This window comes from Serinus canaria, chromosome Z (assembly GCF_022539315.1).
Source record: "Serinus canaria isolate serCan28SL12 chromosome Z, serCan2020, whole genome shotgun sequence".
NCBI lineage: Eukaryota > Metazoa > Chordata > Aves > Passeriformes > Fringillidae > Serinus > Serinus canaria.
Genome location: NC_066343.1, coordinates 31,722,493 through 31,734,706, shown reverse-complemented (window position 1 = coordinate 31,734,706; position 12,214 = coordinate 31,722,493). Strand labels below are relative to the sequence as shown.

Below are 12,214 nucleotides of genomic sequence, written 5' to 3'. Positions count from 1 at the left end.
TGAATGTTGGCACTTGCAATAGAAGTGGCCTGGATCACAGGGCAATTTTCTTTCTAAGGGCAAGGCTTCTCTACCTTGCTGTTGCTGGCTGGACATGACCAGGGTAAGATCTCCTTGTGCTCGTGGCTTGCCTTTGTCGAGCCAGGAAGGACTGTCCTGAGCCTGTACTAGCCAGTCTGTCTTCTGCTGCTTTTTTATGCAGAGTCATCCCCTATGGACAAAGAGAATTTCTCAGTGAATACCAATACAAAACACCTTTATTAATTTACATTTTGTTCATTAGTTGTCTTCACACTGACTAGTCTGAATTCCACACATAAAGCATCTTATTTTCAAGGACATAGGTAAGACATTCTTCCTAATACTTTGTGTGGAACTCTTCCCCTTCCCTGCTGTCATTCTCCAGGTTTAGAGTAACCATTTAAGAACACAATATATGCTTCTCATGGCAACTGGACAATTCTTTTCAAAAGGACTTTCCCCAGTTCCTGTCTCCTTTCAGTATGTTGCTTCTAGGGAAAAGTACTTTTCTTCTGAAAAAAGTTTAGGTGTTGTCATCATCTGTGGAAACACCAACTCCTATGTGCTGAGAAGCACATCTCAGGAGACAGTATATTCTCATTAGGTAAAAAAGCAACGAGGAAATTAAGAAAGCTAGGTAGGTTGTGCAGCCGTGCATAAAAGCAGAGGCTAATTAAAGAATTACATGGACTAAGCTATCAGTGACCATCTTAGTCTTCATGATAGATCACTGAACTGTGAGTCTTACCTCAGGTTTGTCTTCTACTTGTTAGGAGGACTAATGTTATAAAATTGGCCAAGGACAGTGGTCATTTGAAAATACCTTCAATATGTAAACAATTCAAAAGTGAACACAACTCTGCTTGCGTTTAGACTTGCTATTCATGAAGACAAGAAGGATGTAGAACAGCAAGAAAACTCTTCCAAAGGAATACAGAGAGGAAGAATTTGAATTCTATGATTGAGCAGAATGAAACATTAAAGTTATAGATGTCTAGAGCAGATGAAGAGTTACAGATGAAGAGCAGTTTCAATGTAACCAGTCAGTCTGCCAAAGGGAAGACTTGAACACATCTGATGTGGGGGACAACTCTCCTGGTACACAGGCTCAGCAAAAATTGTAATGTTGCACAGACCCTATCTTCTATCCAAACTTTTCTTTGATTAATTTAAGTGAGGGTCTTGCTAATGTCCTCACTCTTTCTACGGGCTAAATTTGCACCCAAGTTAAAGGGGTCATTTCTCTGAGCACTCCAACTGAATTGCAAGTAAGATTAATTGCTTTGATTGTGCCCTTTCATTAGAAACAACGGAAGACTGGAAAGTGGTGAATCAAAGTAAATTTGAGGACTGTAATTTGTATAAGTGAAGGGCTGGGATTACAAAATAGTGATCTGAGCTATTTCTGATTTTAAAACTTGAAAATTATGAAATTTTTTAATTTTCCAGAAGGTTATTAGAGGAACAGACTCTTACATAGAGATAACTTAAACACAGAAGCAATTTTTAGTAATTTTATGTGTTGGAAAATACTTTTCAAACAAAAATACTGTTAAAAACATGCCAGAAACTAACAGTATTAATAGTTTCTTTCTTTTTTTAAAAATTTTTAATTAAAAGGTTTGTGAGATTCTTACCATGTGGTACCAGGCACTAACGATATATTTCTCCTCCATTTCTCTTTGACTTTTTGTTTTCTCATATTCTTTCTATAAAACAAAAAAATCCATATATTTAAAGCCGAGGTATAATAGAAGTATTAGTCTCTAACTAAAAAAAAAAAAAAAAGAGTTTTTACCACAAAGCACAACGATTACTACCTCCAGGGAATGAAGCATTCTGTCCCGCTCCTGCAACTGATTTTTCAGTGCCTGAATCTCAGGAGCAGCACCCTGGTTCTGTTTAGGATCTAATGTGCGGATGACCTGTTAGAGAAAACCAGTTTGATTTTTATTAAATCCTGCAAAAGCAATCTTGTTAAGGAATTAAAAGATTTTAAGTCAGGTTAAAAAATAAAAAAAAGTAACTCAAAATATGTCTACCTTTCTCATCAACTGTGACATATTAGAGCATCTGAACAGGGCCTTTTTTTACAGGACTGGGACAAGAAAAAGTGATACCTAAAAGGTTCAGTATCCCAGACTCACATCTGCAGTTCCTAACACAGGCTACATTTCCTTGGGGCCATAGTGACAGAAACAACTTCTGTAAGGTTTCTCTTTTCATAGTTGTGATTTTCCTGCCTGTCAGTTTCTTCCGCTTGAGGAAGGACTGCTTCTGTCCTTATGGATATTTGCCATGCTTCACCTACCTGCGGTACCAGGTGCTGCAACTTCTAGATAGCTCTGTTAAGCCAAGCACTCTGTGAAACATGCATAATTGTTACACTATTAAAAAGGGACACCGGTACAGTTTTACATGTCATCCAAGAGTGCTAGCAAACAGAATTAAACCAAGAACAAATCCAGCAAATAGCCTGAACTATTAAGCCTTTAATAGAAAATGGCTTGAAAGTCTTTAACAACCTCTGGCTATATAGAAATAGACTTCTTTTATCTTTCTACCTATTTCAGAGTTGTGTCCAGATGCTGAAATAAAACAATGCTTTTATTTAAAGGGATATTTTTACTGTATGGTAAACATATAAATCCTATGAGGAGTGGCTGAGGGAGCTGGGGGTGTTTAGCCTCAAGAAAAGACAATTCTGGGAGCTCTCATCACTCTCTACTTGAAAGGAGGTTGTAGCCAGGTGGGAGCTGTGGCCTCTTCTCCCAGGCAACCACTGACAGGATGAAACAACATGGCCACAAGCTGGGTCAGGGAAGGTTTAGGTTAAACATAGGAATGGGTGGCCTGGGGATTTAGTATATACCCAGTATATACCCAGAACACCCCTGCAGGTGTTCAAGGAATTGGATGTGGCACCTAGTGCTGTGTTCTAGTTAACACAGTTACAATCCGTCAAAAGCTGACTTGATGATCTTGGAGATCTTTTCCAACCTAAATGATTCTATTCTACAAAAGCATGTTATTTTTCTAAGAAAATACTCATTAGACCTGGATACACCTTCCATAGTGGAAGACTATAATGATTCTACAAAAAAACCCCTGCCCCAAACCCCATCAATAACAACAAATAGAAACAAAAAAAAAACCCAGCTGCAAACCAAACACAAATAAAATGAAAGCTCGTAAGAAGATTACAAAAAGTTAACCTTAACAAAGTTAAGTAATTAATGCTACTGTCCTATAAAACACCCTTTAGTAAAACAGTACATACAAATATACAGATGTTCGTGAAAAGGGAAATGCTGTCTTTCAGTGGAATATACTTTAAGACACAACGACCAATATAAAATGCAAGGGCAGGGGGGACAGAGGAGAAATTTATTTTAGACTTCCTGAGACATTTCAGAAGAAATCATTCAGGAAACTCCAAAGTAAAGGAAGAAAGCATAAAGTTTTGACAAATTAGGAACCTACTTACAGATTCCAATGTAATGATAGGTATTTAAAGACACTGATAAGCTTTTATAATACTCAAAATAACAAAGTATAGTAAGAGAAGAAATGAGACTATGATTAAGACCACGGTATTGCCATTTCAAAGTTAGTAGTATACCCATATCCCCAGCACTTAAATATTAGTCACCTTCTTGACAGAAGCATATATTAATTAATAAAGGCAAAAAAGAATGCTGAACATCATCAGAGAAATCTAACAACTACTGAAGGCAATTCAGTCAAAAGGCTTACTTTACTGCAAAAAAAGCATCAATAAAAGAGTCTCAAAAATGGAGTAATCTTTTGCAGAATTAATCCATATTAAATACTGAAACAACAAGATGATAATCAATGGAGCTTCCTTCTCTCTAACTTACAGCGTGTATACAGATACCTCCTTCATTTTTATTCCCACATAGTGGACATGTAATACAGTCTCTGTCAGACAGGTGTGGAACTGTGGAAACCCGGGGCCCTGGGAATATTTCTCTGTCTGCTCTGTCAGGGTGTGTCCTGATCCCCAAGGGAGCACTGACTTTGACTCTCATTCATGGAGAAAGTCTGCTAAACTCCAGAATAGACTAGAATCCACAAAAGTGTGAAATAGATTATAGAAAGTAGTGTAGGTGTATCACGTGGTGAGAAATTTAGGTTTTGGGATTTTTAGTATGTTGTGGATGGAAGCAAAATGGAGGGCACAGGGTATCATCCTGGGTTTCTTCTTCATGCTGCTTCTTCCTTCTTCTTCATGGGTTTGGGTGGCATTTTGTAATTGGGCAGAAAAGTCGGCATTGCAGGCTCTGTGGGATCAGTTATTGGGTTAAAAGGGAAAATAATCCAGGTGTCAGTTCTTAATTGGATAGTTTGGTCTTAAAATACCTTGTCACCAGAGACTGTTAGACATTTTGTGCCTTCTAACGAAAAGCTGTTGAGCTCACAGTAGTGAGACAGTTTTACTGACAAGAAATAATAAACACTTGAGTCCGAACATGAACTACTATTTCAAGTGCCTTCAATCCAGACCCAGAGAAACGAATGACTAATACTACCACATGGAACATATCTACTTACACTTTTGGCCTTTTCCAAATACTTTTTGTATCGTTCTTCCATTTGTTTCATTTCCTCCTCCTTTTTCCGTAGAGCTTCTTGTAATTCCTCAATTTTAAGTGCTTTATGTCAGGAGAGGCACACATTGGAAAATAACATCAATATATTATGCATATTTTTATATTTTACAACAGACTCTTAAGACACAGCTAAAACATATTTCAGTTAAGAAAAGCTGACAAGAAATCTGATGTGGCAGGTATCACGGATTTAATTGCTGTATAGCTCAGAAACACATTAAAAATTGGCACTCCTACAAAATCTCATAAAATGGTTTTTTTGGGATATAATTTTGCTTTCTAAAATTCTGACAAATAAAGAGGAATGGAATCATAAAGCAGTCATGTCATTGAACACATGTAGAAAACGGGTTTACTAATGACTTACTATAATACCTTAGCATGTATTACAGGCAAATATGATTTTTGTGATTTTATGGAAGTGGAATAATTCCTAAGAGGCACAACTCCTGCTTAAATCTATTAAACTGTAATGTGAATATACTAAATTTAATTTCCCCCTCACATTTTCTTAAACAGCAATTGAGACCAGTAGGACAATTTAATTGCACAGATTTTTCCTGCTGGTATAAGAATATGTCAAGCCACTATTACTTCTACACCTTCTATACAACTTCTGAGATCTCAGAAAACAACATGATATGTTTTCTATTTTTTACTCAATCTCACTATGAACAAAATAATTTTATCACAAACCAGAAAAACTGCCATTGGTTACAATCTTTTGCCTTATTCTAGAATAACTGTTCTTTTGAAAAATCCAGACTACCTCCCTCATGACTGCTCTGGAAAAAACATAGTAATAATGTGCTAAAAACCAACTAGATACTGGGTTCTGCATACCCTTGGAGCAACATGATACATATCATACATTCTCTTTGACCAGTAACTGAAAATTTGCTCAAATTACAACCCATTTTTGAAAACACATTGGAGGAATATACATTGGAAGTAAAAGTGAGTCAGTGAAAACAGCAAGGATCTTCTAAATTAGGGTCTTATGAGACATAAAAATTCTGGACAGCTGAGGTTCAACAGCAGTGAGCTGGCATTTCTATGGCAAATATCACTGGGGTTTGGGACTAGATGATCCTTAAGGTTCATTCTAACCTCTTAGCATTCTACAATTCTATGATTTTGTACTGTACTGTTTCTAAAATGTGATTCCCATGCATTTCAAGTGTTAAAATCATCTTTTCGGCCACCCTACTTTCCAGAGAAATTTAACAACATACATATCACTTCCATTAAAAACGTACACTTTGCTTACCTGACACCTCCTTTAGGTATTATAATTAAAGATGCTGCACCTGAAATAATTTACAAAGAATAGAAATGGACTGCACAGGTAACTCACAACTGTTATTGCATCTTGGTTCCAAATCTTCAATAATAGCTCGTTTCTTCTGTAGCTCATTGTTAGCTTCATGGAGCTTCTCTCTGTTACAAACCACAGAAGCACATATTGTTTCCCCAATAGTATTACAGTGCTTGAAATGAGCACTAAGCAGAACAGAAAATTCTCAGAGAGAGATTATTTCTAAGGACATGATTGATTTTTTTTTCTATTGAGCATGAGGACAAGCGACAATATCACTGTAGAAATACTTGTTAGGATGAAAAACATTGTGCTGTATGGAAAACTGCAACAGCAAACAGTTTCTTTATCAATAACTGTACTTAATTTAGAACTTTGAGATAATTGTACAATGAGGGCCTAAAATGAATACTAATAACTGGTATTACATTGAGGAAAGAATGGCTCAACCCAAAAGCAACAGAAAATTCTTTTTGCAAGACAGTCAAAAGAAAATACTCTTTTAGGGAAGTAAAAGATGTGCAAAAATACCATAATAAAATGACAGCATTTCCTAAAGTATTACGTCTATGACAAAATGTATATCAAATAGTAAGCAAAATAATTTTGTTTATATTAACATGCTTCTCTCAGAAAAAAATTACTTTGTTCTCTTGAACAAAGATTTGCACAATGCTAAGCAAAGTTTTCTACCCAACACAAGATGATGGTTCCCTCATTGCTTTTAATTTTGCAATGGTTTTCTATGGGAAAAAATAGAATCTTAACAACAGATTCCCAAATATTCCTGTGTTATCTAATCTCTCTTAGTTGTATATTTTCCAGACCCATCACCAATGACTGTCTGCCTTCCTCAATATATAGAAAAACACATAATTTCAAACTGCAAAAAAATAGGGAAACAAAAATACTTACAGATGTTCTTCAAGTTTCTTTTTCAGAAGAACTGACTAAAATAGAAAGTTAAATGTTTTATTTTAATATATTTTGAAACCTTAATGTATTTTTAAAAGTATTTTAAAACATGCAACTTTGACTTTCCAACCAAAATCCAACTTTTTAACTTCAGTTTTAAATCACAACTGTAAAGCATCCGTGGTACCTTTCTCTTCACAGCTGTGTGACTTTAGTAAAATTGGAACCCTTCAGAACTTTACAAATATTTTCCCAGGAACTAGATCAATAAAAGTAAGATCCATAAATGACAGAATTCAAAGGCTGTTGTTTTAACTTGTATTTCAGTACTTTGTATTGGAAAGTGCAGCAAAATTTGCAAGGAGAGCTGTCCTACCAATATTGCATTGCAACTTGCAAGAAGACATGTAGCAAATTAGTTGAAGTAAATTCCCATCCCCACAGAAACTAGGAGTAGAGTATTTCTAATTGCAGTGTAGCAAAAATGTGTTTTTATGTTTCTTATCTTTATTGATTACAGACACATAAAAATCACCGGACAACTTACAGTGTTCCACTTCCTGGTTAAATCACCTTTAGACAAGCTCTTTGAATAAAAACTTTTAAGTAATTTTTAAATTATAAACTCACTTCATACACAGTGAGTATTTTTCAAAAGGAAAAAAAAACCAAACTCAATAAATGTCTATGAACTGAAAATAGTGTTAAGTAAATAGAAAGCCATACTCACAATAGCCTTGAGCAGAAGCCCATGCCAAGAAACAGAGATGACATTAGTATAAAGCAAAACAGCAGCCAACAGAAGAAACTATTTAGAAAGTCATGAACAGAAAAAGTTAAAGCTATGCATTTTTCACGCATGTGCAATTTCTTCCTCTGTTCTCATGAGCAATTTTCATCTTGTAACATTTTCTAAAACATGTCACTAAACCCAAAAATATAAAATAATAAAGAAGCACATTTACAAATCATTGTGTTTAAATCAGAATTCCAAAGGAAAGTAACTTCTATTTAGGAAAGTAATTTTAAAACAAAAATCATATAACTAACAAAACCAAGGAAAATAGCCAGTCTGTTGGGCTACAACTAGAATTAAGGGGTGCAGGTGTTTTTGTGGTGTGATGCTGAATTGTGTTATTGCCACACTGATTGAATACAAAGCAAATGTATTTGCAACTGCCTTTTTAGTTTGTGTTTATACAGTATTAATCACATGGGAGGGTTAGCATGTGACTGATGGTCCACAACAACATCAAAATACAAAATAAAATAATCAACAAAATTACTTCATTGTTTTTTCTCCAATGTTCTTTCTACAAAGATTTAGTCACCTTGCTATTAGGAAAAAAATATTGTGTGCACTCAAAAAGCTTTTAGTTTTACTTCAAAATATTGTCTTTTGATCACATTCCTGGGGCATGTTTTTACGTTATTACAAAAAAGTTTTTCTTATTCCATGACAAGAAAGGTGGGGAGCCATAAAAACAAGACAACACGGCTCTACTGATTTCACAGTCAAAAAATTGCAGCAGCTAAGGATCTGCAGGTTTTGACCATTGCCTTTTTTCTTTTTTTGCAGTCCTCTGAACAGCTGCAGCAACACTACCCTTTATGTAACCAAAAAATATTTGTATGCATCTTTATCAGTCAAATAATAATTTGACTGTCCCCATCACTTGTATCTGATCATCTAGAGGACTACTGGCAGACTGGGACAAGAAAGGGAAAAACCTGGAAGCAGTGCCCACTTCCCTAAGGTAACAAAAATCAAAATTGAATTCAGCTTTTTTTTTTGCATCCTTTTATTGCACTTGGCTTTATCTTGAAACAGACACAACTACTAGTCAACACTGATTCCACTAGTGTATTATTTACCTAGTATCTGCACTGTTGAGGGGGTAACCTCTCTCCCAGCTAGATAGATCATGTTTTCACACGCAAGAAACTAATTGTGATAAACAGCCTAAACAATTAAAAGAAGCAGAAATGAGTTTACCCACATTAACTAACCCAAGACACATGATTAAGAAAGAGACTAAAATACTCAATGTGCAATTGTAGGTACCCAAAGATCCTGTATATACTTGGCAGATAAAGTCAGACAGATCATTCTAAAAGGGGGCAAATACTACTTCTGGGATTTTTGCAGTCTCAAAAGTAAGCTCTAAAGACTCATGCAAATTTGAAAGGTAATTACTAAAATTGTTGTTCTCTCATAGGAAGACAAGTCTCCTAAACACTACAGAAATAAAAGTCTTTTTGCTTGAAGTTCCTTTCATGCTTAAGCAAACCAAAGGAACAAGTCTGTCCCAGTTTTCAGGGCAAAATGTGGTTTCATTTTAGATGCTAAATTTAGGGGCAGATGGTTAGGTTCTGGCCTGAAGTTAAGCTAACGTAGCAGGGTGTGGGAAACTATGGGTTATCATGTCAGAAGACTGCTGGATGAGATCAATAACACTGTGAGGTGATGAAAGTCACAAAACAACACCATGATGGATGGTCAGATTCTCAAGAACGCTGAGAGTAATGATAGAATGGTTTGGATTGGAATGGACTTCTAAAGGTCACATAGTCCAACCCCTTCAACAAGCAGGTGGCTCACTTCAACTAGATCAGGTGGCTCAATGCTCTGTCCAGCTTCGCCTTGAATATTCCATGGATGGGGCATCCACAGCTTCCCTGGGTAACATGTTCCAGTGTCTCACCAAATGAAAAAGTGGCTGAACGTCATGGCTAACTGAAGAAGTAACAGAATTCTGGGTACCTTTTAGGGAGGTGTTTATCAGTAACAGCATGTAAGACCAAGACTGCATATGTTACATTACAAAAAACATTAGGCGTGGGATGGTTTTAACAAGTGGTTCAGAAGTAACTAAAGGCAGGGTGATTATATAGGAAGGGATTAGGGCAGAGAACTGGAGAACAAGGATGATAAAAGACAGTGATAAGGCATGCAAATTGCATAGTCAAAGATGTTCAGATAACTGCTGAGTAGCCCCACATGACTACCGCATTCTGGAGGACAATAAATCAAACCTATTCTGAGCATACCAGACACATCTGAGTTGATTCTGAAAGATGGGGGTAAGGAGGCCTTTGCCTGGCTAGCAAGGTAATAGTCCAAATGGACTAACCATGTACCCCAATAGAATGTGTCAGTGCTCATTACAGGCCCAATGGCACACAGCTCCCTTCCACTGCACTTCAGTACAAAATCAAAACTGTTTGCCCTTGTGGACCTTGGCACAGAGCATGTAACACTACAAGGACACTTGCCTGGGTTACGACACTACCTCTTACACTTTTTTGGGCATGTCTAAAAATAACTTCAGCTTTAAAACAAAACAAAACTTAAAAAAACCCCCAAACCAACCAAACAACAACAACAACAACAAAAAAAACCTCAACAAACCTGAGTTCTCACCATACATTTCAAGACTGAATTACAATTAATTTTCTGGATTGAGCACATTTACAGTAAAAGTACATAAAAATACGAACCTCAGAGCAATTTTGCATAAAAATAGCAAAAAACAGAGGAAATGAGCTGAAAATTATGTACTGGTGAACGGTATGCTGTCTCTCTCCTATTGCTTTTTCTTATGTTTCTGAAGAATCACTCTTTTTGTATGCCTATCCTACAGATAACTCAGTCTCAGCCCAACTTCAAACTACTTGAGCAGCTGGGTTTAACTTCTGAGGTTTGCTCTTTTGCTTTACAAGAGAGATTGCATGAGGAGACCACAATGTCAGAGGTTCTTGCATTTTCAATATTTCCCTGAGTCTACACTCACTCTTTTACTTCCTTAAGAGTAAATTAAATCCTACAGATCAAACTCAGAAAAACAGGCCATGGGATCAGTGCTATAAATTACCACTGCTATGGTCAGACCAACATAGAAGACATGAGTGCAGACACACCCTAAATTACTGACCCTACGAGAGCCTCAAAAGAGATACAACAGAAATTGCAGTAAGTAAAGCTGAATACAATTTGACAGAGATAATTTACAATACTCAGTATCTGAGAAAAATTCTTTCATACTCTTGTTCACCCTGAAAAGATTTTGGCCAATAATCAAGACAATAAAGAACATCTCAGAATAGACCTATTTTAATGTGCATTCTAAAACACATTTTAAGTTACCCAGGAAAACAATCTTGATGGGAATCAACTAGGTGTTTAACATTCATACAGTTTATTCTGAAAATTTAAAGGGTAAACTAAATTTAACATACTCCTAAATTTAAATTTACATAGGCATATAATAAAAAAAACTTTCACTATTTTATAAAAATTAGTTACAACAAATCCACAAAAACAGAAAGCAGCACTTTACAGTTTGTTGCCAGTTAGCAACATGATACACTGAGATTGTGAGCATATACTATGCATGTACAGTCTAACAAATCGCTGCTTTCAATAAAGTTCTAGAGCTTCTTTTTTGAAATACAGGAGAGAAACAATTTTTGAGTGGAAGACTGAAAGTTGTTTTCCACACTAACTCATCTACAATTTGTATTCTTACATATAAAATAAAGTTAATCCTGTATTCAGAAACAGAAAAAGCTGCATTGTGTTGAGAACCTAATTATTTGACTTCGTTTTTAGTTTTGGACTGCCTGGCTTTTTTTATTCTGCGATACATTTACATGAAGAATTACAGACCTTGCAGTGGCTGGAAAAACCTTAACTTTCATTAAGAAAACTAAACCCGAAACAACTTCAGATGCTTTATTCATGGAGAATCAACATTTTCTCAATTCCCTGCAAAGCTCTCTACTCTAATTTAATAATTTAAATGCTGAGTTTTCTATTGCAACAGATACAATTATTCAAATTAAAAATGTATGACACCTTCTCTACATAGGATGTTTTTTTATTCTAGACAATTGTCTTACATCCTAATTAGAGAAGCACAATTTATTGGTAAGACCATACAAGTAAATACACAAAACTATTAGAAATCTCAGTTTGTATAATTCTTTTACTTTTTTTTTTTTTTTTTTTCACAAAAAGGTCAAAGTTTCAAAAATGGTAACTAATTGAATGTAAGTTTGATGTACATTTCTACTTACATCTTCAGCTTTTGAACCTTGATCCTGCAAAGATTTTTGCAGTTCTTCAACCTGGGACTGTACTTCCAGAAGCCTCTGATTTACCAATCTAGGAAAGAGACATTATTTCTTTTTCAGAAAAAAAAACAACTGCAAGAGATAGTCTCATATTTTTAGTGTCCAGTGTTTTCAGATCATCTACACAAAAAAATGCAATACTATAAATTACTCACGAGAAAATTACAGCAGTAGTTAAGAGCTTACAGCA

The 12,214-nt window shown here is 35.6% G+C and overlaps 1 protein-coding gene across 1 annotated transcript in view; it reads right to left on the bottom strand.

Annotated features, from left to right (window-relative positions):
* HOOK3 (hook microtubule tethering protein 3) overlaps window positions 1-12,214 on the bottom strand; it is a 945,081-nt gene that overhangs the window by 11,230 nt on the left and 921,637 nt on the right. The window contains exons 15-22 of the mRNA XM_050987360.1: window positions 11,968-12,055; window positions 7,619-7,696; window positions 6,889-6,923; window positions 6,013-6,095; window positions 4,597-4,697; window positions 1,842-1,946; window positions 1,659-1,730; window positions 75-211 (exon numbers count right to left, since the gene is read on the bottom strand). Coding sequence (XP_050843317.1) covers window positions 75-211; window positions 1,659-1,730; window positions 1,842-1,946; window positions 4,597-4,697; window positions 6,013-6,095; window positions 6,889-6,923; window positions 7,619-7,696; window positions 11,968-12,055 — 699 coding nt within the window. The remainder of the gene's footprint in view (window positions 1-74; window positions 212-1,658; window positions 1,731-1,841; window positions 1,947-4,596; window positions 4,698-6,012; window positions 6,096-6,888; window positions 6,924-7,618; window positions 7,697-11,967; window positions 12,056-12,214) is intronic.